The sequence below is a fragment of the Oryza glaberrima genome, chromosome 2 (genome assembly GCF_000147395.1).
Source record: "Oryza glaberrima chromosome 2, OglaRS2, whole genome shotgun sequence".
NCBI lineage: Eukaryota > Viridiplantae > Streptophyta > Magnoliopsida > Poales > Poaceae > Oryza > Oryza glaberrima.
The window spans coordinates 21570372-21597398 of NC_068327.1; the positions used below are offsets into that span (position 1 = coordinate 21570372).

Here is a 27027-nt window from a genome sequence, read left to right on the forward strand (position 1 = left end):
CTATGGACATATATTTTCATCCCTAAAGTAAATGTTCCCTCGCTGTTTGAATGTTATTGTTACCTATCTGGTTATAAAAAAAATATTTTTTTTGGATAGCATAGATTAATATGAAATGGCATAACAAGCGGCTGGCTTGGCTGGACCGACCGATGCCGCTCTTTGATTAAACTTGCATATACATGTGTATAGGTTTGTGCATGTTGTAGAGTGTTTACGGCCGTTTTGAAACCTATGTAGATCTGTGACCACAATCTGTACGTAGAATCGGCGTGTGCTTTATGTAATTTCATTCCTAAATCTTAATGCATTTAGCCGATGTCCTATCGCTAGCCTAGCGAAAAAGATCACATATTAATTCTTTTCTTATTTCATGGTATACACGCACACATCACTACACACGTAACACCAGACACACACAGTCGCAAATACACTAACTCACGCACAAATAAATGAAGACCAACATCATATCGCTTTAGTCTCACTAAGATCCTACTAAAGGCAACCTACACGTGTGTAATAGAGTATGACTCTGGGGCTTTGCACCATCCCTACGGTGCACACAGTCAATTTAGTCATTGTTTAGTTTATCATGGTGTTAGATCAGTGTAGACATGATAACCTAAGAGCATCTCCAACAGTCTCTCTAAATTTGACTCTCCAAATATCTATTTGGCCAACTCTCAATTCAATTTAGCAAGTCCAACTGTCTTTTACTCTAACAGCCTCCCCATTCGTCCTCTCTATTCTGAATCTATGACAATTGGGTCCACATGTCAGCCTCTACACCTCCTTCTTCTCCCTCATCTTTCTCCCTTTCTCTCCAAACCCCCCTTCCCTCTCCCATCCGTCGCCGCCGCCCCATCCCCATCCCCACCGCCGCTCGCGAGGAGGCGACGCGAGGAGACGGGTGGCCGCACGCGGTGCTGTGGCGACGCGGGGAGGCGGGAGGCAAGACGCCGGCGGCTCGCAATGACGACCTCGATGCCGCTCGGGGCGGAGCTCGGCGGCGGCGGCGGGTGACGACCTCGACGACGGATCTAGAGGGGGCGGCGGCGGAGCTCGGGGCGGAGCTCGGCGGGGGCGGTGGCGGTGGCGTTGGCTGGCCGTGCGACGACGGGGCGGCGGTGGCCGGCCGCAGCGACGACAGGGCGGCGGCGCCCTCGTCACGGTGCGTGCCGCACTGCTACGTGAAGAGAGAGAGGGTGGGAACAGGCGTGGGTCCCACATATAGCTAGCCGGCTTTGGCTGGCCAACTTTGGCTAGTCTGGTGGGGAATTTAGCCAGCCTAATGGTTTGGATAGGTATTTGGCTAGTCTGTTGGAGTAGATTTTTTTGTGCAAGTTAGCCAAATTTTAATTTGGAGAGCCATTTGGCTAGGCTCTTGGAGATGCTCGGCCAATGCTAGTGATCCTGGGCTAATTAAACTAATCAAATTGGTAGGTGACGTCACCCGACATATATATAATGATCCAATTTCTTCTCTTTGGTCCACCAAATTAGCAGCACATTTAGTTGGTTTTCTCTCTAGCTTCTTCTTCACATAAGCAAACAAAGAACAAACAGGAATAATCCTAGAATCCTAGAAGGCTTAAGACTTGGACACATCACTTTCTGAATAGCTCTGAACTGGTTTGGTGAGTGTATATATGTCGACCTCTAGTGACACTCGGTTTGTTGGCTAGCAGCTTAGCAGCAGAGCGTTCCTTTTACCTCAACCGATCAAATTTTAATATTTTATATCATAAACCTTTCAAAATTCTCTGCCAATTGTGCGCGTGAATTAATAGCAAAACTTCCGTACGCGTCCTAAGAGGCAACTTGGCATCCTCATGTTCAGGTCAACATTGACTACTGTCAGTTTGAGTATGGGACTACTTGTGAGACTACGAATAAATATTGAGATGCAATTAATGTCACACCAGAGTTATGCTGCGTATGATGTGTTGATTAGTAATTAGCATCCTAGAAGGCTAGAACAAGCAAGTTTTAAGTACGATCTTTGCAATTGCAACGAACAGAACACAAAAATAGAGTAGGAATGTAAGGTTCATTTCTTCATATATCTGACATGTAAGATGCAATCTCTCTTTGGGTGTTCACAACTGTACAGGATACCGAGTTCACAATCGATTTCAGTAAAAAAAAAATTCCATTTCTTTTTACCCCCGAGATGATCACAACGGCAGCATCGAGCTAGAAGTGCGGCCATGCCGCGAGGGGAGAGATCGCCGGCCTCCGCCGCCGGAGAAAGACCTCCTCATGTGGTGCAAGCGGCCGGAGCCCGACGGCGCCTTGCCGCAGCAGGCAGCGTCACCGCCGCTCCCCTGTTTCTCTTTGCTGCTCTGCGTCGTCGTCTGCTCGTCTTCAGGAGCATCCTCGGATGGCGCCGGTGGCGAGCGCGAGCCCATGGAGGCTACTCGCCGGAAACTCTGCGCGCTGCGCGGGTCGGGACTCCGGCGCGGCGGCTCCGGCGAGCTGGGCTGGTCGCGCCGATCGATTTGTACCCGGAGCTCGTGCTGCTCCCCCTGCTGCTGTTGACCAGGGTTTTCTTGGTCCGCGGTTTGATCGGTGGGGCTCGAGGCTTGGTCGGTGGCTGCGCCGCCGCCGCCGCCGTTAGCGCCGGCGGGTGGCGGGACGCGTTCCCCGTCGCCGGCGTCGGCGTCGGCGTCGGCGGGGTGCAGCACGTGGGCGCGGCAGAGCGGGCAGTTGACGTGGGCGCGGAGCCAGGCGTCGATGCAGGGGACGTGGAACGCGTGGCCGCACTTGGGGAGAAGGCGGAGGAGCTCGCCGTCGCGGAACTCGCCGAGGCAGACGGGGCAGTCGGTGGCGCCGAGCATGCCGGCGCCGGCGCGGTACCGCGCGAGGGCGATGGACTCGATCGCCGCCTCGTCGAGCCCGACGGTGCGGATGTGCCACGCGTGGTGCAGCACCTCCCCCTCCCCCTCCCCGGCGCCGGCCACCGCCCCGTCGCCGGCGGCGACCGGCGCACCCGGTGCGCCGCCTCCTCCAGCCGCATCAGAAGGGGGAGGTGCTAGAAGCGCCTCACGCCGCGCCCGCTGCTGGCGCCTGCGGCGGATGAAGCAGTAGACGGAGAAGGCGAGGAGGATGGCGAAGAGCAGGGACGCGGTGGTGGCGAGCGCGATCACCACGCGGCGGTGGTCACGCGAGTGGGGAGGAGGAGGAGGAGGAGGAGGAGGAGAGGGACAGTCGTAGCAGGCGCCATCGGAGCCCGGTTTCGGCGGCTCGGGGACCGGCGGTTTCGGCGGATCGGGGAAGGGTTTCGCCATCGAGAGAGAGATAAAGGGAAGCTAGGAGGAGTAGTAAAAATGTAAAACCAGAGAGAGAAGAAGAAGAACGAGGCGTGTTGAGGTAGAAAGCGAAGGAGGGATTAGGGGGGGAGTGGGTGGTGAGGCGGCGTCAGGCGGTGAAGTCATGTGTCGCGGTGAAGTCAAGTGTCGCGTGGAGAAAAACGGAGCGCGGGGTGGCGTCACCATGCCGCGTTTTTGCCTCTTCCTCCCGGGCGTTTTCGGTTGGCTTGTCGTGCGGTCAGCTCAGCTCGGTTGGGACTTGGGAGGGTTGGTGAGCGTGGACGGCCGCCGGTCGGTCCACGCTCACCCTGACAAGGCCGCGAATCTTTTTTTTTTAATACGCGAGGAGCGTATCTTTATATTAAGAAAGAATAAAAGTATTTACAGAGCGGGCTGAAAAAATCAAAAACACGAAGGGGATAAGATACAGGAGGGAGGAGGAGGAAGAAAAGCCTAATCTCTCAACGAATGTGGCGACCTTCCACCCGACATAGGGGTCGCCATGGCCGGTATCGCGGCTCTAGCTAACCGCCAAAGGTCTGCTTCGTCCGTCATGGCCCTAGCAACTTCCGCCCATGTCCTGCTCTTTTGGTTGAAGACCCGATTGTTTCTTTCTTTTCAAATCGTCCATGCCACCAAAGTTGCAATGGTGTCGAACCCTCGACGATGTTCCTTGGCCATTCTTTTGCGACTGTCACACAACCAAGAGTGAAAAGAGTGCTCATTGAGAGGCAGACACTCAGAATGACCAATAGCTGAAAGAGCAATCCACCATAGCTGGCGAGACTCCTAGCAAGCAACCAATAAGTGATCAATCATCTCATCGCATTGATCACAAAGAGGGCAGCGAGCCGGGTGTGACGGCCCTCGACTCCGAAGACGATCCGCTGTCCAACAACGATTCAGTGCGACCAGCCACAAAAAGTACCGACAGCGCGGGGGCGCTAGAGACTTCCAAATTGGCTTGTGCTCGAGGCTGGTTCTTCCCGCGAAGAGAAGATGATACGCCGAGCGAGTGGAGTAAGACCCGAGCTTTCCCAACACCAAGAGATCGTGTCCGGTTCCTCACCTAGCTGAACCGATCGCAGAATGTCCCAAAGCTTGAGATATTCCAGGATTGCCTGAATCCCCAATGCCACACAGATGTCTCGAATCCACCTCTTATCTTGCAAAGCCTCAGCTACCGTTCGTCTGTTCCGGAACCGAGCGGGAACTGTTGCGTAGACCGCGGGCGCCAACGACCGAATTGAAGAGCCCTGCAGGCAATAATCCTCCCAGAACCGTACTAACTTCCCATCGCCCACTGAGCAAACCAAAGAAACCGAGACAAGGTTGTGTTCCTTCTGCGAAATTGGGATGTTCCTTGCCACGACTTATCCGGCGAGGTTCTTTGAGAGCTTATTATTGCCCCCGTTTAAGTTTAGCTTTGCTTAAGAGGATGATTAAATACCGGGCATGTAAAAAAAATTATTAATACTTGATTAATTGAAATTTAGTTATTTTAAAATTGAAAAACTTCTATATAGAAAGTTTTCGCATGAAATATATACCGTTTGATAGTTTGAAAAGCATGTTAATAAAACTAAGATGAAATCAGTATCTTAATAAAAAAATAACAGGGGCCGTATGTATTAGCAGTAGTCAGTACAACATTTTTAGCTCGGACTAGCATCAGTCGAATAGTCGATGTTCATATTCCAGAGAGAAAAAGGCAGCCAAACACAAGAACAGATCGCTTGACAAAGACTCTGGCAGCATATGCGTAGTGCAAGAAATAATGTAAGGATCCAAAGGCTTCCCAGAACAAAAATTCTTTCAATATTGGGAGTTAGATTCATACTAGCATTGCCTTGGATCTCAGTCGATATTTTTATCGCCAGTCTTCTCAATTCAGGTAAGGCTGGAGTCTGTACCCGCTAGGGAGCAGTTTATGTGTGTGTATATATTTACAGTAATAACCCAGTTGTGTGGCTGTGGATTACAACAAATAAAGGGATACTTTTATTACGCCCATCTTTCAACCTACTGTCAGCTAAAAAAAAATTGGTTCACCACGAACATATGTTGTAGCATAATTTGACAAACTCCATCACATAAGATTGTCGTGGATTAGAATGTGAACCTGAGTCCGATTGGCCTAATGCTCCCCTTTGGCACCATTGCTGCCCGTCTGATGGCTAGCTTGGCCATTGGCCAATCCATATACATGCCCCATCTTTGTTCTCTTTGTTTCCAGGTATCTCCGATTCTCTGAGGTGATTGGAGTTACCAAGGGAACCCTGCCCACAATGCTCAATCCATAACCCTTGAGACCACCATACTTTGCTGGGTTATTAGTCATCAACTTCATTGAACGGACCCCCAGATCACGTAATATCTACAAAGCAACAGTACAAATGTCAATCCATTGAACAAATGAAATGAATGCATGGTAATTCTTAAATTGTCTCCATGAAATTGTTGGCAGCATCAAATTCATGACAAGAAAGGAAAGCGCTAAGCAAGGCGGCCAAGTCCATTAAAGTAGAAAACATATTTTAGTTCAGTTGGGAATAATTTTTATTTCATCTACACTTGTTGGTTGTATGCATCAGATTCTGAACATATGCCTTTACAGCCCCTCAGGCCTCAACGTAAGCAAGTTGAAACATATGCTACGAACAGATATATAAACCACATGGTTCTTTATTAAGCTGGTGTACAAGGCTATAAGCAGGGTATGACATTTTGTTTTCTATGGCCCTGTTTAGATCCCACCCCAAAATTTTTCACCCCGTTACATCGAACATTTGAACACCTGCATGAAGTATTAAATATAGGCTAAAAAATTAATTAATTGTACAGATTGCGACTAATTTGCGAGACGAATCTTTTAAGCCTAATTGCTCCATGATTTGACTACATGGTGCTACAGTAAACATTTGCTAATGACGGATTAATTAGACTTAATAAATTCGTCTTGCGGTTTACTGATGGATTCTGTAATTAGTTTTTTTATTAGTGCCCAAACACCCCATGCAACACCCTATATAATATCTGATGTGACACACCAAAACTTTACACCCTTGGATCTAAACACCCCCTATATTCGAATGCCGTATGATACCATGAATTCCTTACCTGTGCACCAATGCCATATTCCCGTGAATCCACAGGCAGTCCTAGGTCTTCATTAGCCTCCACAGTGTCGCGCCCGTCATCTTGCAGGTTATAAGCACGGAGCTTGTGACCGAGACCAATACCCCTCCCTTCATGTCCACGAAGATAAACTAGTACACCCCTTCCAGCCTTCTCAATCATCTCCATTGCCATGGCAAGCTGATCACCACAATCACATCTTGCTGATCCAAAAATGTCCCCTGTGAGGCATTCGGAGTGCACCCTCACTAAAACGCCTTGACCATCTCCAATCTCCCCCTGTCAGTGATTGAATGAGTAACTTAAAAGTCAGGCTTATGACAAGAAAAAAAAAGTGATTCAGCAGCTAATTCCAACACAAGTATTTTATAATATTTCAGCAACTTACTTTCACCATTGCAATATGCTCTATCCCATCAATAACAGATCTGTAGCAGTAAGCGCGGACATTACCCCATCTCAAAGGTAAGCGTGCAACAGATGAACGTTCAACTAGCCTGTCTCTTTTTCTCCTATATCTGCAGAACAGAAAGATAAGAACTCTCAGAGTCTCAGTACACTAATTGGCATGTCAATAATCATTTCAAGGGCATAGAGGAATATCAAAATAGCAGGGCAGGCACAGTTGCAACCCAGGGGCTACTACAATCAACACAATTCGAGATTAGTTTGTGTTATCATCTAGGATAACAGATACGATGGCAATACTAATTGCAAGAAGAATCTTTTATTACTAATTCCATGACATATGTGTTCACACCAATAGATAGGACATCACGACAATTTCAAGGAGAAAAATAATAGCATTTATATCTCAGGGAAGTTAGAGCGTATATATGTTCCCACTGATAGCAACTACTCATGATTAATAGGCCAAATTGGCCTATATTATAACAGTTTAAATGATAAAGTTATTGATATATATCCTGGTTGCACATGCAGTATTAGGAGCTCAGGTTTGTGTACTAGACTCACCTAATCAAGTCAGCAATGGATACAATCTTCAAATTCTCCCTTTCAGCAAACACGCGCAGCTTTGGTAGGCGAGCCATGGACCCATCCTCATCCACAATCTCACATAAGACCGCAGCAGGAGGTAACCCAGCTAACATAGCAAGATCTACAGATGCTTCAGTATGTCCAGCTCGTTTCAGAACACCACCCTCTCTGTATTTCAGAGGGAAAATATGACCAGGCCGATTGAAGTCTTCAGGCTTAGAGTCAGGGGATGCAAGAGTCATAACTGTCTTTGCCCTATCCGTTGCAGATACCCCAGTTGTTGTTCCCTCTTTAGCATCCTATAAGCCAAAAGCAGATGAATTTCATCTCAGTAGCACAAATAAATCATCAAAACAAATTTGTTCAACACAAACTCATAAGGCAGGATGTTTACTCTTTCATTATGAAATGGAGTAACTAAACTAGTAAGTAGGCTGTATCTGTTCCGTTGATTTGAAAATTTTCTAAAGAACACAAGTTTTTCCTTAGGTTAAATACTGTTGGTCAGCATGTGATATGCATAACAATGATGAAAGGAGCAATAGCCAAGTTTTAGACGCCTTAACACCAAACTCATCATGAGTTTCTCTGGAAGCCTCCATAGTGAGTGTTAGGAATGATTACACTCTATTATGGCAATTTACTTTCAGAACTCAGATCTAAGATGGAAAACAAGTAATATTTTAGTAAAGTCAAATCACTGGTTTAATACAACTTTGTTTTTTACCCTTTTTTTGTTAGAAAGCTGTGTGCAAAAGGAAATGCACACCTCATGCCGTCACATCATTAATATTTAAAACTAAAAATGTGAAGAACAATTTTTATATGAGTTACATTTTGGCCTTTTGCAGAGGAAACCAATGGTAAAGTGAATAAGCATACGTATGCATGCATTTGACAGTTAAGCAAAATTTGATATCCATAGAAATTCATAACATACTATTCTAGTGCTGGCAAAAGAAAGAGAATAAGAATGGCAGCATACCACTGTAACAGTGAATGCAGTACAGAGCTTCTCCTCATTTTCCTTTGTTGCAACCATCAAAGGAAGGTTCAATCTTTCAAGATCCTCTTCTTTCATGCTAACACACACTATTCCTGTGCCATATCTTACAACAAACGCCATGGCCTCTGGGGTAACCAAAGAAGCAGCCATTATAAGATCTCCCTCATTTTCTCTTGATTCATCGTCAACAACAATCACAAGCTACAAGAGCAACCTGGTGTCAGGAGAATTCCATAGAGCAGAAACGGACAAGATATGAAATGAGTAAAAGGTTAGCATATACTGACTTTTCCTTGTTGAATATCTTTGATGGCCTCGGAAATAGACGAGAAGCCCTCAGTTGGGCTATCCAAATCTTGTTCAGTGTCTTTGTCCTCATCTGAGAACATGTCCGCAACACATTTCAAACCAGCATTACTGATTTCTGGCACGATGACGGATTCCGTTGGGAGTACAGAGTCAGCAGTTGGATAGTCCTGGCCACGAACAGAAGTGCTCTTTGGTAACACCGTGTTATCATTCCCTGAGTAACCGTCGCCTGGAAAAGCACCATCCCTTTTCAATGATGCTGCTACCCTCAAGCCCGTAAATTTCACATTGGCATTATTTGAATTCGCAACGGGTGAGAAGGAAATTGATCCCTTTGCTTCCTTGGAGACTGCACCGCCTTTCACGAACTGCACCCTGCATTTACACAAACAGAAGTGAGTAGAATCAATCAGATTCAGCAATTAATATATATAAACTCTTATTTTAAGTACCCCTATATATTCTCATTAAAAAGGAATGAGTAAAACTAGTATATTTTACAGTCATTCCTCAAAGGTTCTTACGACCGGATTTCAACTGTATTATGTAGTTCGCTCAACAGCTCGCTCGTTACTAATTCACTTCAAACAGATTCTGACATGAAACTAGTGTACCAGTCGTCAAATCAACCAAAACACTAAAAGAAAAAAGTGAGGCCTTAGCAAAAGGCATAATCGAGCCGGAAATAATCCGGAAGTGTAACCAGCTCCCAAGGCAGCGGGCAAGCACAATCAAGGCGTAGCAGCGAGAGAGAGAGGAAGCAGAGAACTCACGGGTGGCCGCGGAGGGCGGCGACCGATGAAGACGTCGGCGAAATCGACGCCATCCCGATGCTTCCCTTCCGACGGAAGGAGCAGGCCTGCAATCAAACGCCGGAGAGCACCAAAAAAATCAGCAAACCGCACATCACCATCCCCGAACCACTCAAAAATTTCCAACCCAGCAACGCTAAGATCTGGAACATCCCGGCCGAAACAGGGGGGTACCCGGGGACGACGAGCTCCCTGATCTCGAGCCCCCCACCCACAAGAGGCCGAACCCAACCCGACACGTCGCGAGAGGGACGGGAAGGAATGCCTCACCTCGTACGTACGCGCGCGCGGGCGGGCGGGTTGGCTTCTCCTCCCTCCGGCGAAGTCCCCGGCGGCGGCGGCGGCGAGCGAGCTTCGGCTTTTTTTGGTGGCGGTTCGATGGTGGGGTGGGGGGGTGTTGGTGATTAGGGATGGGGTTGGTGTGGGTGTGGAAAAAGAAGGCGAGGCGGAGCGCGTAATTTTATAAACGCACGGCCACGGGGCCCACCAGCACACGCACACACGGCACGCAGGTTCGCGGCGGTCTCGTCTCGTACTCTCGTCTCTTGTGTTTATTTATTTACGGCTACACTGGTACAGTCCTGGTGGTGGTGGGTTTGCGTCCATCCAGCCCGGATCCGCTACAGAACAAGTGTACGATTTCGATTTTCTTTTAAGGCTGTATAATAAGAGCACGTAGAGCTCTAACTCATAAAATTAGGGCATGATTGACACAGCTCCAGCTCCAGTTCCACCCCTTCTGGAGCTGGAGCTCAGCCAAACAGTTTTAGCTCCACTAAAACTGGGAGTTAAGCTGGGTGGAGCTCTTTCACAAAATAAACTAGAGTTGTGGAGCTAGGTTTAGGCAGCTCCACAACTCCACTCCAGGCCCAACTCCAAGAGTTAAATTTAGAAATTGGAGCTATACCATACAGGCCCTTAAATAAAGGAATTGGATCTAGAGTGGAGTTGTGGAGCTGACTAAACCCAGTTCCACTCACTCTGTGAGAGAGCCCCACTTAGCTTCGCTTCTATTTTAGATGGAGCTGAAACTGTTTGGTTGAGCTATATGAAAGGTGGAGTTGGAGATGTACTAAACAAACCCTAAGTATAACACGGTCAAATATTTTAGTTGATCACAATAAAACATTATGCTATATATAGTGAAATAAAATAAACAGTCAATGAAACATTTATTTTTTTTAAACATTATGTTCGTCTATAAAACATTGAGTATTAACGGTTTGAAATATTTGTTTTTATTTCATTGGAATATAATCGTATGATATCTTGTTTTAAAGATTTAATTATAATTAATACAACTATGTGATCAGGTCGTAGATCGGGTATAATTTAAGAGAAAAAATATTTTAAAGCTCGCTAATGCATGCATGTACAAATAAAAAATGATTAAAAAATTGATGTACTACCAAAGTTATTGTGCGCATAGCGCATTACAACAAGGAAAAGTTCCTAGCGGAAATTAGTGAGATCAAAGTATTTTATCATTGATTTCTTTGTGAACATGATGAGTATCATATGTGTAGTCTACCTCCGTTCTAAAATATATATAAAATATATATAGTAACCTAAGCTTAGATAAGACATATCCTAATGCAAATCTAAACATAAGCTTAATACTAGAATATCTTCCATCCAATTCTAAATTGCTACTCTCTCCATTTCTAAATACTTAACGCCGTTGACTTTTTAAATATGTTTGACCGTTCGTCTTATTTAAAAAATTTAAGTAATTATTAATTTTTTTCTATCATTTGATTTATTGTTAAATATACTTATATGTATACATATAGTTTTTCATATTTCATAAAAGTTTTTAATAAGACGAACAATTAAATATGTGCTAAAAAGTTAACGGTGTCAAATATTTAGAAATAGAGGGAGTATATATTTTAGAACGAAAAGAGAATCTATCAACTAAAATACTTTTCAATAACTATTCATACCAAGTGGATGAAAAGATTATGACAATATAGCGATCGATACACCTACGTGGCATTAATTAAGGGCTAGTGTTGCATACATTTGCATAACTAATATTAAACCATTATTGAATCGTTTTGTTGATTTTAGCTTTTTGTTAGGAAATCCGAAACAAATAAATACAAAGTTTTACTTTCCTTCAAATTTTAATATTGGCTTTCTTCCGTTACCAAAATTTGAATTGGCAAATACGGGCATACTTTGATAGTCTTAATTTTCATATTTTTCTTAACCTAATAATTTTGAAATACAATATTAACATTAACTTATTTGTGCGCATTATGGACTTTGTTGCGTACAAATTTGTAGTCCTAACATGTCCGCATACAATCCTTTTAAACTAGATGGCGCCCCACGTTTTGTTGTGGGATATATAAATGGATATATGTTAAATGTTGTATAATAACGGATGAATTTGGATTGAAATATTTTGAAAATAATTTAGCATGTGTATTTTGAGTTTTAGAATGTAATAAATTATAAATTTAATTACTATAGTCTATACTTGTATGTTGAAGTTTAGTGCTTAGTGGGTTGATGCGGCAAGCTGGCATGTTTCGTATCCTATTACTACGTATCTGAACATCGAGTCCTAAGTTGCTTTATTCTGGGACGGACGGAGTACTATGCTTACACGTTGAGTTTTAGGTGTTTAGTGATTATAATTTTATAAAAATATAGATAGATAAAACAAAGTAGTATAGAGTCTCTTTATTAGCGACAAATTGGATCAATCAAAGATACTAGCCACTAACCTCATAATTTAATACGGATCGTACTTAATGATTACTAGGTTGAAATAGTGCATCATCACGTGTCATTATTCATTAGTTAGCCGCCCCAAAAAAACGCACGTAACAAACCAAAGCTCAGCTAGCCAAGTGTGTTGGATTCGTTCCCGGGCACGGGTCGCCACGCCAAGGCACCCACCCGATAAGTCGCCGTCTCGGAGACCGGATCCCCCACTCCCCCAATCAGGGCAAGGCAAAGACCAAAGGAAAAAAAGAGAAGAGCCCGGCTGCCGCGAGCGATGACGATGCCCCGCGCGAGAGCCACTGGATCTGGATGAGATTTGACCGAGCCGACCTGGTGCAAAGCCGGCGGGGCCCACCTACGCTTTCTTCTTTTTTTTTGAGGGTCAAGCGAGAAGCGGAGCTCGCTTTTAATTTCGTTTCCTTTTCAAGCTCGTTCTTCTATCTCTCTGCCCTTAGCTGTATTTAGATTTAAACTTTTAACTTTTTTCATCACATCAATCTGTTATATCCACATAACTTTTTAATCTATCAATTTTAACTAAAACGTTCAACTTTAGAAGCAACTAAACACAGCCCTTCTCTTCTCCCGAGTCCCGACGTGTGATTCCGAATCCGGTGACGACGATGCCGACGACGCCTTTCCGTTTTTTTTTTTTACGTGTGGGTGACAGCACGCGCGACGTCAGGATCGTTCGCAGCCGAGACCGCCGACGTGGAATAAATTAATGATTTCCGGCACGGCCACGCGGGCGAAAAAAAAAATGAGTGAGCCACACGGCCGCACGTCGTACACTCGTACGAGGGGTTTCTCGCGCAGCATGCGGCTTCAGCTTCTGCATGGGCCTATCACAAGCTGAAGCTGGATGTTGATCGCTGTTCGCAGATGCTCCGTGGGAAATACTAGATCATCTGCGATTAATATTACTACTCTCTAATTTTAGGGCCGCTTTGAATCAAAGGATAGAAATTTCATAGGATTTAAATCCTATAGAAATTTTTTTTATTTGGCCCTTTAATTTAAAGGATTGAAGCTTTCCAAATCCTATGAAATTCCTATGGAATGGCATATTGCATATGGATTTTGGAGAAAATTTAGCAAGAGCTCCAACCTCTTGGAAAATTTCCTTTGAGTCTATCTCTCTCATCTAATTCCTTCGTTTTTCCTGCGCTCCAATCAAACGATCATTCCTGTGTTTTGCAATCCTCTGTTTTACACTTCAATTCCTATCAGAATCCTGTGCTTTTCCTATTCCTCCGTTTTTTCTACCCTGCGATTCAAAGGGGCCCTTAGATGGTGGCTCAATCCTATAGCAAGAGAATTCATACGTCACTGATCCAGTTTAGCAGGTAGAATTAGGGCAAGTACTATAATACCCCATATATTGCCTTTAAAAGTGTCACATTGGATTGAGTGATGAGGTGGAGAAGAGAAGCAGGGGCGGAGCCACGTGTGGGGCAGCTTGGGCTTGGGCCCCACACGTGGCAAAAATTTTCAATAGAGAAACACTAAAATTTGCGTAGAATTTGCACAAAAAATTTATAGCTATATGGTTCAGCCCTACTCTTGCTAAAATGCTGCCTCCGCCCCTGAAGAGAAGTGAGGAGAGAGATGATGAGCCACCCCTAAATCAAGAGGCAACCTCCACAAAAATTTCAAGAAAGGTGTGAGAGTATTAGATATATTGGTATTTGTGTACTAGAGGTGATACATTATATGGGTTGCCTCTTAGTTCATGAGTGAATAAAATAGATAAATTTGGAGGTGATAGTCACATCTACCATAGCACTTGCCCTTACATAGGCTGTGTTTAGATTCAGGGGTGTAAAGTTTTGGCATGTCACATATGATATATGGACACACATTTGAAGTATTAAACGTAGACTAGTAATAAAACAATTTACAGAATCTGCCTGTAAACTGCGAGATGAATTTATTTAGCCTAATTAATTCGTTATTAGCAAATGTTTACTATAGCACCACATTGTCAGATCATGTCGCAATTTGGCTTAAAAGATTCATCTCACAATTTACACGTAATCTGTGTAATTAGTTATTTTTTTATCTATATTTAATACTCAAAATTTTGTCAGGGAATTAGTGGACTTATATTTGTCTGGTCCATGCGAATGGGCAAATGATGGCACCATGCGGGGCCTAAGTGTGTACCCCTACTGCCATGCACGCATGACACTCATGGGAATAGATACGGAGTAATTCGGATAATATACTGTTCTTTTCTGAAAAGATATTCCAGATCAAAAGAAAAATCGTTGAACAAGACTAGGAACGATTAGTACCAGCAAATCAATCCGCTGTGATGCGCTCAATGTAGAAGTGTGAGGAAAAAGAAATACTTCCTCCATTCGACAAAAACCAATCTAATACCAAATATAACACATCCTAGTGCAACGAATCCGTACAGCTCGATCTAGTACGGATAACTGGTAGAAGCACTTTCCCTATCTTCTATGGTCTTGAAGGTGTGGGTGGTAGGGGCGAGGGGAAAAAAAGCTAGAGTACCATGAATCTAGACATACATCTGTCTAGATTTATTGTACTAAAATAAATCACATCCTTTATAGATTCACTTTTTTAAGGACGGAGGGAGTAGTGTTTAGTCTTTTAACTATATACAAACTCATTGTATTTATTTAGTTCTTTATTAGTTAGTGTATTATTATGTTAATATATGATAACATTGTAAATTCAAATTTCTAAAGGTTTATGAATGAAATAAATCTTGTTAACGAGCCTAACTAGCTTACAAGCAGAACTAGTGTTTTAGCTCGTTAAGGTTCACAAGCCGATCCGAGCTATCTCGTTAATGTAATAAGCTCAAATGAGCCTAACTTGCTCATTATCCACCACTTTAAGGAGGTAGGGCTAGACCTAGAATTTTAGATGGCCCTTTGCCAACTAGCTCCCTCTTTTTTTCTAGTTTTCTTTTTCGAAGCACATCACAAATTGACTATAAACATGGACACTCATAAACACTCTTGCACACAGCATTCTTATAAGCACCTTTGAAATTGAGCTGGCATATCTTGAGATTGATAAAGTCATCATATTGTCGATGAGTACGTTGCTAGCATTGTAAGAATAGTTAGCCGCAAACATAAACACCCGTTTCAAGTCTACAAATTAAATCCAGGTGGGAAGGTTCCACCACAAATATCCTAACCAGCTGACCCCAGTTCGCATGCTACGTCTTTTCATTATGGATTTACTATATATTATTCACGCCATGTTTTTAAATTTCTTTTCTAAAAACTTTCGACGCTAGCATTAATTATATAAGTTGCTCTAAGTTATTTTAATTTATAGTATATTTAATTCATTCATATAAAATTTGTTCATAATATGTAATCATTAATTAAAGGAAAAAATACGGATTACACTCCAACTGGATCTGGATAAGATTTGACCGGGTTGACGTGGTGCAAAGCCGGCGGGGCCCATCCGCGCTTTCTTCTTTTTTACCCTTTTTTCAGGGTCAAGCGAGAAGCGGAGCTCACTTTTAACTCCGTTTCCTTTTCCAGCTCGTTCTCCTATCTCTACCCTTCTCCCTCCCGACGTGTGATCCTGAATCCGGTGACGACGACGACGCAAAGGGTTTCGTTTCTTTACGTGTGGGTGACAGCACGCGCGACGTCAGGATCGTTCGCCGCCGTGGAGAAAATAATTTCCGGTACGGCCACGGCCGAAAAATAGGTGAGTCACATGGCCGTACGCCGAAAAATTAGCCATTGGATGTACTGCTTTGCATATCTCTTATATATAGCCCTGGGATACCTTGCGTCCGTGATATATTGTGTTGTATATGTGTGGCCCCATGAACATGTGAATTAAATGTTGTCTGCTAGGTTCAATAGGTTAACCTTTTGCTCCATTGGATAACCTATTTATTTAATGGGATCATTAAGGGTTGTCCCTATTGAACCATGGATCAGAGTGGTCACGTGAAATGGTTTAGGTTCAATCCAGAACCTAACCATTCCCATCCGCAGCGTGACAGGTTGAAGCTGGATGTTGGTCGCGGTTCGCAGATGCTCCGTGGGGAAAACGCACACCAACTGTCCACGGAAACGGATTCTGCTGCAGGGCTAAAAATTCCGGAATGAAATTTCAGTCATTTTCGACCCTCCCAATACAATATTATTTTGGCTGAAATTTTTAAATTTTCAATTTTTTTGTGAATTTGGTAATATTTTGTTCAAATTTGACCAACATTTGTTCAAAATTTCGGAATATCGGAGACCTCCTGTAGAATCGACCAAACCGAAAAATTAAACCATGTTCTGCAGTACTGTCCTTTAATTTTTGGGGCGATTACACCATGCTGACTACTTTCAACCTTAACTTATGTTTTGTTTCCACTTTATGGGGTTTCATTTTTCTCTTATTTTTTGAAAACGAAGCAGAGTTTTACCCTGGTTTCGACGGTTAGTTTGATGGTGTTAATTTAAGGGCGAAAAGATAGTTATACTTATACCAACACACCTAGCTGTGCCACTTTCTTCTTGGAGCTGTTAGCCACCACGCTGATTGTTGGCCCGCTCTCGCCGTGGACGGGACGCTGGAGTAGTGGAGTCCACCCTCACCGTTGTTTGCTTGCCGGAGACCTACCGCCACCTCACGTGTGTATTTACTATCTTCGTCTAAAATAATTAATCCTAACTATATACCTAGATAATTAACTATATACCTAGATAATTGATTTTTTTTTAATTACGAGGAAAGTATGTTCATGGTATGGGTCTGTACGAATGGTCAAATGATTGGATTGGGTAGCACCGTGCGGGGCCTATGTGTGCCCCTACTGCCACACACGCATGACACTCATGGGATTATATAATTTGGATAATATACTCTGTTCTTTTTTAAAAGATATTCCAGATCAAAAGAAGGAATCGTTATCAGTACATGCAAATCAAATCCGCTGTGATGCGCTCAATGTATAAGTGTGAAGAAGAAACTATAAACAAGTACAAATTCTCTCGACAACGCGCGTGACGGTGAGATTGAACAAATCCTGTATAGCCCGATCCAGTACCCCGGATGACTGGCAGAAGCACTCTCACTGTCTTTTGGTCTCAAAGGTGTGGGTGGTAGGGGTGGGGAAAAAAAAGCTACTACTTCTGTCTCAAAATAGTTATAATTTTAATTAGATTGTTTAGCATATGTTAATGTTTGAAAAGAAGTACTATGATACTCCTTATTAAATGATGTACGAAGTATAAGTTAAAGTAGGAGAGTAGTTGATCATAATAGGAAGAAATTTGAACTAGAAAGTGATTAATGTGATCATTAGTATATTCTATTGTGACAACTATTTTAGAACAAATTTAAATTATAGAAATAAAATTATTATAGGACAGAGGTCAAGGTGGTACTTAGAAGCTTTGTCACTCGAATCAGCTTGCATTGAATTCAGTTCGGATCTCTTAACTCAAAATCATAACAAGTTAAATCGAGCTAGGATTTTAACACATAAGAACTAGTGTTTAGTCTTTTAACTACATGCAAACTAAAATGTATTTATTAAGTTCTTTATTAATTAGTGGTTATTATTTTGTTAATATATGATAAAACTAAAAATTCAAATTTATATAAGTTGATATTAATGAGATAGAGCTCGTTAATGAGCCTAATGAGGTTAATGAACTAACTTGCGAGTGGAGCTAGTGTTTTAGCTCGTTAAGGTTAATAAGCCAATCCGAGTTGGCTCATTAAGATAGAAAGGAAGCCCATGCAGATGCGCGGGCATCTTATTTATTGTTTATATAAATATTACTAAGAGAATTAAGTCATATCTTACCATATACATATAACAAATCATAGATCTTGCCTCATAGTAACAAAACAATATGTTGTGAAATAGACCGCAGACTTTAATATAAATAATAAGAATGTCTCTTAGATTCAAACAAAATTCACTTTTGTCCAGGTAAGTGTAAACTCTCCTATTATCACCATTATCATTGTTCTTAAAAGATAGATATGATTTTAATAAATGGAACTCCATCTAAACCACCAAAATAAGTCTAATACATCATTAATGCATAAAACATTCTTTCAACTATGTACCTAAATGTTTATGTCAACACTTATTTCTAAATCTACGAATAAATATTCTAAAACTAATGCTTCTATTGGTTATTAGCATAGCACCGTTAAAAAAATAGACATGCCCCTCTAATGGGTGGAACCATCAAGATTCCTTCAAGCATGGGTCGACATAGTCATGCCTCTCACAGTCTCACGACCAGTGTGGAGCATAATTTTAATTAATCCTAGTTCACTATCGGCACCCTCAGAGATAATTCCATCAGTAAGTAGGAAGTTGAGCACTATTATCAATGGTGGCCTCCATTGGGCCTGCCTCAACTCAACCATATGTGTGCCCCATGCTATACTTGTGGTATCCATGCTCGGTGCCCTCTAGGGGAACAAAGAGAAGATGGATATGATACAAATAGTTCTTTAGTTCTTCCCATAAAATATAAAATATAGTTTCTTTATGTTTTGTTTAGACAAAATTTTGTTTATGGTGTTAATCAAAACTGCTTAATTTTTTATGGTACAAATATAATGTAATCTTTAGAAATGAGTGAAGTTGATCACTACAAATATATATAGCTAAACAAACCGTGACAATCTTCAGAGTATTATATCATTGTATATTTTGACGAAGATCTATATTTTTAGCATCTTGTTTGTTTTCGTCACCTATTGTCCATAACATGAGACACCTTTACTAATTCTAAAATTGTATTTATTTTATGAAATTATTTATAATAACTAATTTGTTGAGGTGCACTTATAGTTACGTCACTGTTGTTTATGACCGTTATATTGGATTAAGGGGTCGTATTATAGCAAGATCATTGTCTGAGCATACCAATCCAATAGTTATGAAAAAAAACTTTGAGAATCTCAATCTCATACAAACTAAAATTAAATCAGATATAATTTAAAAACATAATGTTGTTTCATTTTCCATGCATGTAGATTTCAGTTAGTGTTATATTTGACCATAAAATATGATGTGAAATTATTTCTAAGATTATCATGATATTAATTATTATATGCCTCCTAAATTATTAAAAAAGTGTTATGATATTACTTATTATATGTTAGCTCCAGGTGTTGTAATGTATTTAGCGCTATAATATAACTATGATATTACACCTGATTATAAGTTGACTATAAAATTTAAAAACAATCTAAAAGCTTAGCGTTTAAACACATTTAATTTGTTTTTTATATTGATCTAGTTTAACTTGCATATTTATTTTTTGGAGTGATAAATTTTATTTTATCGTATAGAAAATCCTATTTTGAAAACCGTCTATATTTTTTTTGATGGTTCTGCCAACTTATATTAGTATTATTTGGGCTTTATAGCTTTATTGTCGTGTGTTCGTATGTTTCTTTGTTTTTGTTCCAATCGAACATCCGGTAAATGATTTCTCTCGTATACACAGGAGATTAAAAGGAAGCGGGCTAATCTAACGATCCAAAATAATGGGTCCATCATTTTGAATGAAAATAGACAGTGAAATTATAGAGTGCTACATGGCATTCTAAGAGTGCTTGCTGAAACGCCACGTGACCATATTTGTGGAGTGATAAATTTTATTCTTATAGTATAGCAAATCCTATTTTAAAAAGACTGTCTATTATGTACTTTTTTAAGGGAACATTATATCTAAAGGTTTATAAAATTACTTTTTTAAGGGAACATTATATCTAAAGGTTTATTTTGTTTTATAGCTTTTTTTTATCGTAGTACGTACTCTGATAAATATTTCTTTTCTCGTATGTACGTATGTTTCTTTGTATTTTTTTTTTCAATCAAACATTCAGTAAATGGTTTCTCCCATATATATAGGAGATTAATAGGGAGTGAGTTAATTTAATGATCTAAAATAATGGATCCATCATTTTGGATGAAAATTGACAGCGAAATTATAGAGTGCCACGTGGCATTCTAAGAGTACTTGTAGAAACTCCACATGATCATATTTGTGGAGTAATAAAATTTATTTTTATAGTATAGAAAATCATATTTTTAAAAGACCGTCATTTTTTTCCTACCGACGTATATACATTTTTAGGGTTTATAGCTTTTATTTTTAGTCGTGTATCCGTACTTACTTTTTTAGGGACAGTATCTAAAGTCTTATTTTGTTTTGTAGTTTTTTGGGCTTTATTATCGTATATATGTATATTTCTTTGTATTTTTTTTCAATCAAACATTCCCTAAATCGTTTCTCTTGTATACCCTGGAAATTAAGAGGAAATGGGCTAATCTAATGCTCTATCATTTTAAATGAAAATTGATAGCAAAATTATAGAGAGCCATGCATGTGGTGGTCTAAGAGTGCTTGTAGAAACGCCATATGATCTTATTATTTGTGGAGTAATAAATTTTGTTTCTATAGTATAGAAAATACTATTTTAAAAACCGTCTATTTTCTTGTACCGACGTATATATATATTTTTTTTAGCTTTTATAGCTTTTATTTTTACTCGTGCATACGGAAGTAATTTTTTTTCAAGCGAACAGTATCTTTTTTTAAATAGCTATTTATCGTAAGTAGGTACTTTTTTCAAATGAACAGTACTGTACGTGCGATCACACGATGCCATCGTACGTGCGTACGTATGCTGAAGGTTTCGTTTATAAGTACGTAAGTTTTTTTTTTTTTTTGTGTAAACGGTTTCACTCGTATCTACCGAATATTAAGAGAAAGCAATAGATTTAATCTAATGGCCTAAAATAACAGGCCCACCAATTTAAATGAAAATCGACGGTGAGATTATAAATCTAGGAGCGTTTTTAGGAGCGTTTGTAGGAAGATTTATGGATTTTTAGTATATAATAGATAGATAGATAGATAATAGATGAGCCCAATCGACCGAGCTGGCTTATTATCCATCGTTTTAAGTAGATAGGTCTAGATCTCGAATTTTAGAAGGCCCTCGTGCTCACTAGCTCTTTTTTTTCTCATTTCTTTTCCGAAGCACGGTACAAATTGACTTAAACATAGACTCTCATAACACACGCGTACATCATATCCTGATGAGTACCTTTGAAAATTGAGTTGGCATGTTTTCATATTGATGAAGTCACCATGCTATCGATAAGTACGTCGCTACCACTGAAAAAATAATTAGCCGTAAATACAAGAACCTTGTCAAGTCTATAAATTAAAGATTAAATTTCACTTTGGTCACCCTTGTCAAGTTTTGCTTTGTACCATCTTTAACCGATGTTTTCACTTTAGACCAGGTAATCTTACCTTTGTTGTACTTTGAACCACCCCAACTCTCTAATTAAGCATATGAATAATTTCGAGTATGTTGGCTCCTACTAATCAATGAACTTCTATGGTTGTGTGTATAACATTGATATATGTTAAGTTGGGTGTAAATGGATAAAAAAGTTAGTGGTAGTCCAAAGTGCCACGTAGGTAAGATTACCCAATCCAAAATACATCGGTTAAGAAATAGTCTAAAGCGAAACATCAGTAATAAAAGGTGATCTGAAGTGAAATTTACTCTAATTTAAATGATGCACTGGTTGGGTTGGCCATGAAAATAGTCACGGTCGACTGAGCATCGTTCCGTATAAATGATACTATTTTATTTAGTTATCGATTCCAACCATATATAAAACTTGATTTTTATATTTTGTCTCAGCGTTGTATTGATGTCGATATTGAATAATTAAACCGACAAGTATTGTTAGTTATTAATAACGAGAGTTGTTTTCGAATAGATGCTACTGATTCCAACCGTTCATCCAACGATAGTGGGCGGTAGGGGCAGGTGGTGGTACAGTGAGGTAGCGGTGGCATCGCCATCCGTAGGAAATGAAGGGACAATTCATAATTAACCTGATCGTCGAGACAAGCTCGCCGAGCAGGAGGCAATTGTTGAGCTTGCCGGTGTCGAATATGCCGGCATCGAGTTCAGCGGTGTTTTGCCCAAGAGAAGGAAGAAGGGAACGTGTTATGGAAGGTGAGGTCGCCAGGCAGCCGGGAGGAGTTGAGGGAGGCCGGGCGCGGCGGCGCATCGGACAACGACAGAAGTCAATTCGGCCTGCGGAGCCCAAGATGATGGGCTGCCTGGTGGCCTCAGAATAAGGAATAAGTTCACATTAGGTCCCTCTATTTGTCGCCCAGTCCGATTTTCGTCCCTCAGTCGCAAAACCGGGTATGACGGGTCCCTCAATTTATAAAACCGTGCAAAAGAGGTCCCTTGGCAGTATTGTGTCCGGTTTTGGATGACGTGGCGCCTACGTGGCTCCCTTTGACTTGGTCCTCGTCCCACGTGGCATTGACGTGGCGCTTACGTGGCAATAGGATCTCAGAAAAATGATAAAAAACATGGGACCTACATGTCAGCTACACAAAAATAATAAGAAAAGGTGGGGACCCTGTGGTCCCACATGTCAGCCCCCTCTACTCTCAATCCCCCCTCTCTCTCTCCCTTACAGAATGGTGAGTGGCGGTGCAGCAGGGGGCGGTGGGCGGAGCGGCGCGCGACGGCCGGGCGAGGAAGGAGGCGGCACGCAGCGGCCGGGCGAGAGGAGGGGCCGCTCGCGGCGGTCAGGCGAGCAGGGAGGCGGCGCACGGCAGCCGGGTAAGGAGGGAGGCGGTGCTCGGCGACTGGGCGAGGAGGGAGGCGGCGTGCGGCGGCTGGGCAAGGAGGGAGGCGGCGCTCGGCGACCGAGCGAGGAGAGAGGCGACCTCCTCCTCTGCCGCTTCCTCCTCCAGCCACCTCCGCCAGCTGTTGACCCCCGCGCACCGCCGACTCCCGCCGGCTGTCGACCCCCGCTCCTCTCCCTCCCTCCCATAGGCCGGCGCGCGCTGCCTCTTCTCCCGCCGGTCGTCCCGACGAGCTCGCCTCGTCCCTCGCAGCACTCTCGCCACGCCGCCCACCGCCCGTCGACGTTGCTCCGCCCGCCACTCCACGACTATGCGTCGGAAGAAGACGACGACAAGGCTGGCACCCCTTCGGCTTCATGCCGCCGCTCTGCCCGCCGCCGCCCCGTTCATCTGCCCGCCTAGCGCTCCCACCGCCGGCCGCCACCGCCGTAGCGCCGGCTGCCGGACCTCCCCGGACGGCCGGACCTGCCTTCACGTGGACCGGCGGCGCTCCAGTCGAGGGGCAGCGCCGACCACGCCCGCCGCCGCCGCCGGAGCTCGCCTGGTTCACCGCCCACCCACGCCGTCCCCTGCCTGGGATGGAGAGAGAGAGAGGGGAAAGGAAAGAAGAGAGAGAAGGGAGAGGGAAGAAGAGATGAGTGAGGCTGACATGTGGGGTCCACGTGGGCCCCACCATTTTAAAACTATTTTTGTTTGTGCAGCTGATATGTGGGGCCACGTTTGTTATTATTTTTCCTAGATATAATTGCCACGTAAGCGCCATGTCAATGCCACGTGGGATGAAGACCAAGTCAAACAAGCCACGTAGGCGCCACGTCAGCCAAAACCGCCTTCAAAACTGACGAGGGACCACATTTACCCGGTTTTCGTAAGTTGGGGGACGGGTCATACCTGGTTTTGCGGGCAAGGGACGAAAATTGGACTGGGTGACAAATAGAGGGACCCAATGTGAACTTATTCCTCAGAATAATCGTACTGCAGCAGCTGGCCCTTAAAAAGTCGTAGTGCCGGTGTCCCCATGTCCGTCCGGAAACCACAAGCCCAACACAAATCCTTGTCCAAAGGGAAATTTTTCGAGTAATAACTTACAAATGCACTGACACCACCGAAATCTGACTTATTGGCATGATCATTAACGTGTTAATTAATTATGCATGTATATATACAATGCAAAGCAGGTTCTGTGGACAGCATATAGTATCAAACAATATCATACATGAACTTATCACGTTATTCTCACAGTGTCTATTCTCCTATCCTTTCCTTCGGATTTCAGATAAACCTGCGTGGTTTCCATACACAATGATCAAATTTTCGAGCAGGCAGGAGGGAGATGTGAAGACCACGCATGTGACACGATGATGTTTCTCTTCATTTATTGGGCGTTTTTTTTTTTTGCTAATCATTTCAATCAAACACGTACCATACAAAGCATCACGCGAAAACATTAAAGCATCTAATCTAGATCAACCTAAGTAGTAAAAATCTACTAGTAGTGAATCACCGGCGCTAGGTTGCGCTTGTACAAGCTTCTCCTCCGGAAGAAATCCCCGAACTTCCTTAGGATCGACCTCCTCTTCTTCTGCTTCATGGCGTGGTCCAGGTCGCCGTACTGCCCGCCGTCGAAGTGGTCGAACTCGTAGTCGAAGTCGTCCATGGCCGCCGCGGCCGCCGCCGACTTGAGCTCGGCGATGTTGCTGAGCGACGCGAACATCCGGTCCTTCCTGCCCGCCATCACCCTGTTGGAGTCCAGGAATGCGGCGCTGAGCTTGCCATGCATGTCGCCCCTCCACTTGTGCAGCGACGACAAGGGGTCGGCCGCCGCCGCGAGCTCGCCGGCGCCATGACCGTGATCGGCGGCCTTCCGTGCTGCCGCGAGCTGGCCGTCGAGCTCCTTGGCGCGCCCGCGCGCCTCGGCCTCGCTGGCCTTGAGGCTCTCGTTCTCCTGACGTAGTGCCTCCATGGCGCTCTCCTTCTCCGCGACGGCGTCCTGCAGCTTGGAGTTCTCGCCGGTGGCGAGCTCGAGCGACTCGTTCGCCGCGTTGACCTCATCGACGGCGCGCTCCAGAGCGCGACGCAGGCTGCCGTTCTCGTCGTCGACCACCCGGTGCAGCTCGGCGAGCTCGACGTTCTCTTGCCCGGCCGCGTGGGCCTCGTCCTCGGCCGCCCGGACGCGCGCGAGAAGCACCTTCTCCCTGGCGCGCCACGAAACGGCGGCCTCCTTCCAGTCCGACGTGAGGCCGTCGAGCTGCTCGGTCGTCGACCACAGCTCCGCCTCGGCGGCGTGCAGCGACTCCCTGAGCCGGTCGACCTCGGCGTTGGCGTCCTCCAGCTCGGCCTGCGCGTCGGACAGCCACGCCTTCACCTGCTTGGCCTCCATGGTGACGGCGGAGAGCGCGGCGGTGAGGTCGTCGGCCGCCTTCCTGCTCTTCTCCTCCGCCTGCACGGCCGCCCGGAGCTTGGCCCTCAGCCCGTTGATCTCCTCGTCGACGCCGCCGAACATGAGGTCCATGACGCTCCACTGGGCGGCGGCGGCTGGCTCGGCGGCAGGGGCGCGTCCCTGCTGCTGCCGCAGCGTGGCGACCTCGAGCTTAGCCTCCTCGAGCGCGATCTTCGCCTGCTCCATCTCCTTCGTCTGCTGTATCAGCGACTCCAGCATCTTCATCTCCATCGCCTTCGCCGTCGCCACCTCCCGCTCCAGCAGCCGCACCCGGTCGTCCGAGCACGCCGCGTCGCCGCCCACCACTTCCTTGTCCACGCCACCGTCGCTCTGCCGCAACCCATCGACTTCTTGCAGCGTGCACGACGTCTTCTTCTCCTCCATCTCCATCACGACGCCGCCGTAACTCTGCACCAGCCAGTGCGTCACCTGTCACCGCTCACCACCGCTGCCGATCAAACACAAGTTTCACGCACGATCAGGAGACGCACCTCGGGAGACGACAGCGAGAAGATGGTGGCGACGGATTTGCTGCGCTCGTGGCGAGACCTCGGCGTGGACACCGGAGAACTCCGCGTCCCGCCTCCCCAGGACCCGGATCTGCACGGCGATCATCTCACCCAGTCAGTCAGTCAGTTCGGAATGCTCGCTCGCTCGATCGCCGAGTTAAAAAAAAATGGCGGCAGAGAGACGGTTTCGCGCGCTCACCTCGGCCTGGACGGCAACATCTGGTGTCGCTCGCGCGCGCGCGCGTCGCTTCTGCTGTCACGTACGCAGCGCAGCGCGGCGCACAGGCAATGCCAGAAAACAGCAGTAAAGCAGAGCGATTTTATAGCAGAGGGATTAGAAGGTTTCAGACTTTCAGTGCAGTGACGCATCGGGATTAGCAAATAACACCAGGATAGTGTAGAATAATCGTGGCAGTAGTACTGGACGAGCATGGAGCAGGTGAGCGAGTGAAAGAGACAGCGTGTTCGATCTGGACCGTCGCGAGTGATCCCATGCGAGTTTACGACTAGTATATCTATCTGCTCGCGATCCAATGGGAATTTTGGGAGTTTTTCAGTTGCTTCCATCGAGTCGTTAGCTTAATCCGTTTGTATAGGTAGGTAATTTGGATTTGATACATATCATGTCCAAGCTAGCTAGCCCTAGATGATGCCAAATACAAGTGAAAGCCGCCAACGTTCGTGCATCACCCTGATCAAGTAGCAGTTTTTGGGCGGTCCAGTGGCGAAGCAGTCATCGTATATTTTATTTGTCACGGACGTTGATGTGTCGGGCTACCATTGGCATGGCCATGACAACTCACGAGCCGAAAAACAATACTACCAAATAGAGGAGTATATTTTTGTCACGGTGTGCATTGTTTCAGTATCGAAATGGGGATGTCATATGAAGTGTGACTATATATAAATCCCTGGCTCCAATCCAATTACCTAGAGTCCTAGAGAGACCAAATGACGGGCTAAAAGTTCGGTTATAATTACACTGTATGCTTTGGATAGATGTGATACTATACGCGTTTAGAAATGGCCGGTGGACCTCTTTTTTCCCCTTGCGATTTTGCTTGCTTGGATGGATTGTTGTTGGA

General features: G+C 44.2%; 3 protein-coding genes across 3 annotated transcripts; all 3 read right to left on the reverse strand.

Moving 5' to 3' along the window:
• Positions 1 to 2013: 2013 nt before the first annotated feature.
• On the reverse strand, positions 2014 to 3495 carry LOC127762942 (E3 ubiquitin-protein ligase Os04g0590900-like). Its single transcript, XM_052287487.1, has one exon. It carries the CDS (start codon positions 3288 to 3290, stop codon positions 2178 to 2180), a length of 1113 nt encoding a protein of 370 aa, XP_052143447.1. The 5' UTR covers positions 3291 to 3495; the 3' UTR covers positions 2014 to 2177.
• A 1487-nt stretch (positions 3496 to 4982) lies between these two features.
• Positions 4983 to 9995, reverse strand: LOC127762941 (probable bifunctional riboflavin biosynthesis protein RIBA 2, chloroplastic). Its single transcript, XM_052287486.1, has 8 exons — positions 9846 to 9995; positions 9537 to 9622; positions 8742 to 9138; positions 8434 to 8655; positions 7425 to 7747; positions 6838 to 6967; positions 6432 to 6728; positions 4983 to 5688 (listed from the first exon to the last, which is right to left on the reverse strand). The coding sequence occupies exons 2-8, from the start codon at positions 9587 to 9589 to the stop codon at positions 5449 to 5451; spliced, it is 1662 nt and encodes a 553-aa protein (XP_052143446.1). The 5' UTR covers positions 9590 to 9622; positions 9846 to 9995; the 3' UTR covers positions 4983 to 5448.
• Positions 9996 to 24357: 14362 nt separating this feature from the next.
• On the reverse strand, positions 24358 to 26311 carry LOC127761739 (interactor of constitutive active ROPs 2, chloroplastic-like). The gene is made up of 3 exons (XM_052286070.1): positions 26142 to 26311; positions 25925 to 26033; positions 24358 to 25841 (listed from the first exon to the last, which is right to left on the reverse strand). The coding sequence occupies exons 1-3, from the start codon at positions 26309 to 26311 to the stop codon at positions 24483 to 24485; spliced, it is 1638 nt and encodes a 545-aa protein (XP_052142030.1). The 3' UTR covers positions 24358 to 24482.
• Between the last annotated feature and the right edge of the window lie 716 nt (positions 26312 to 27027).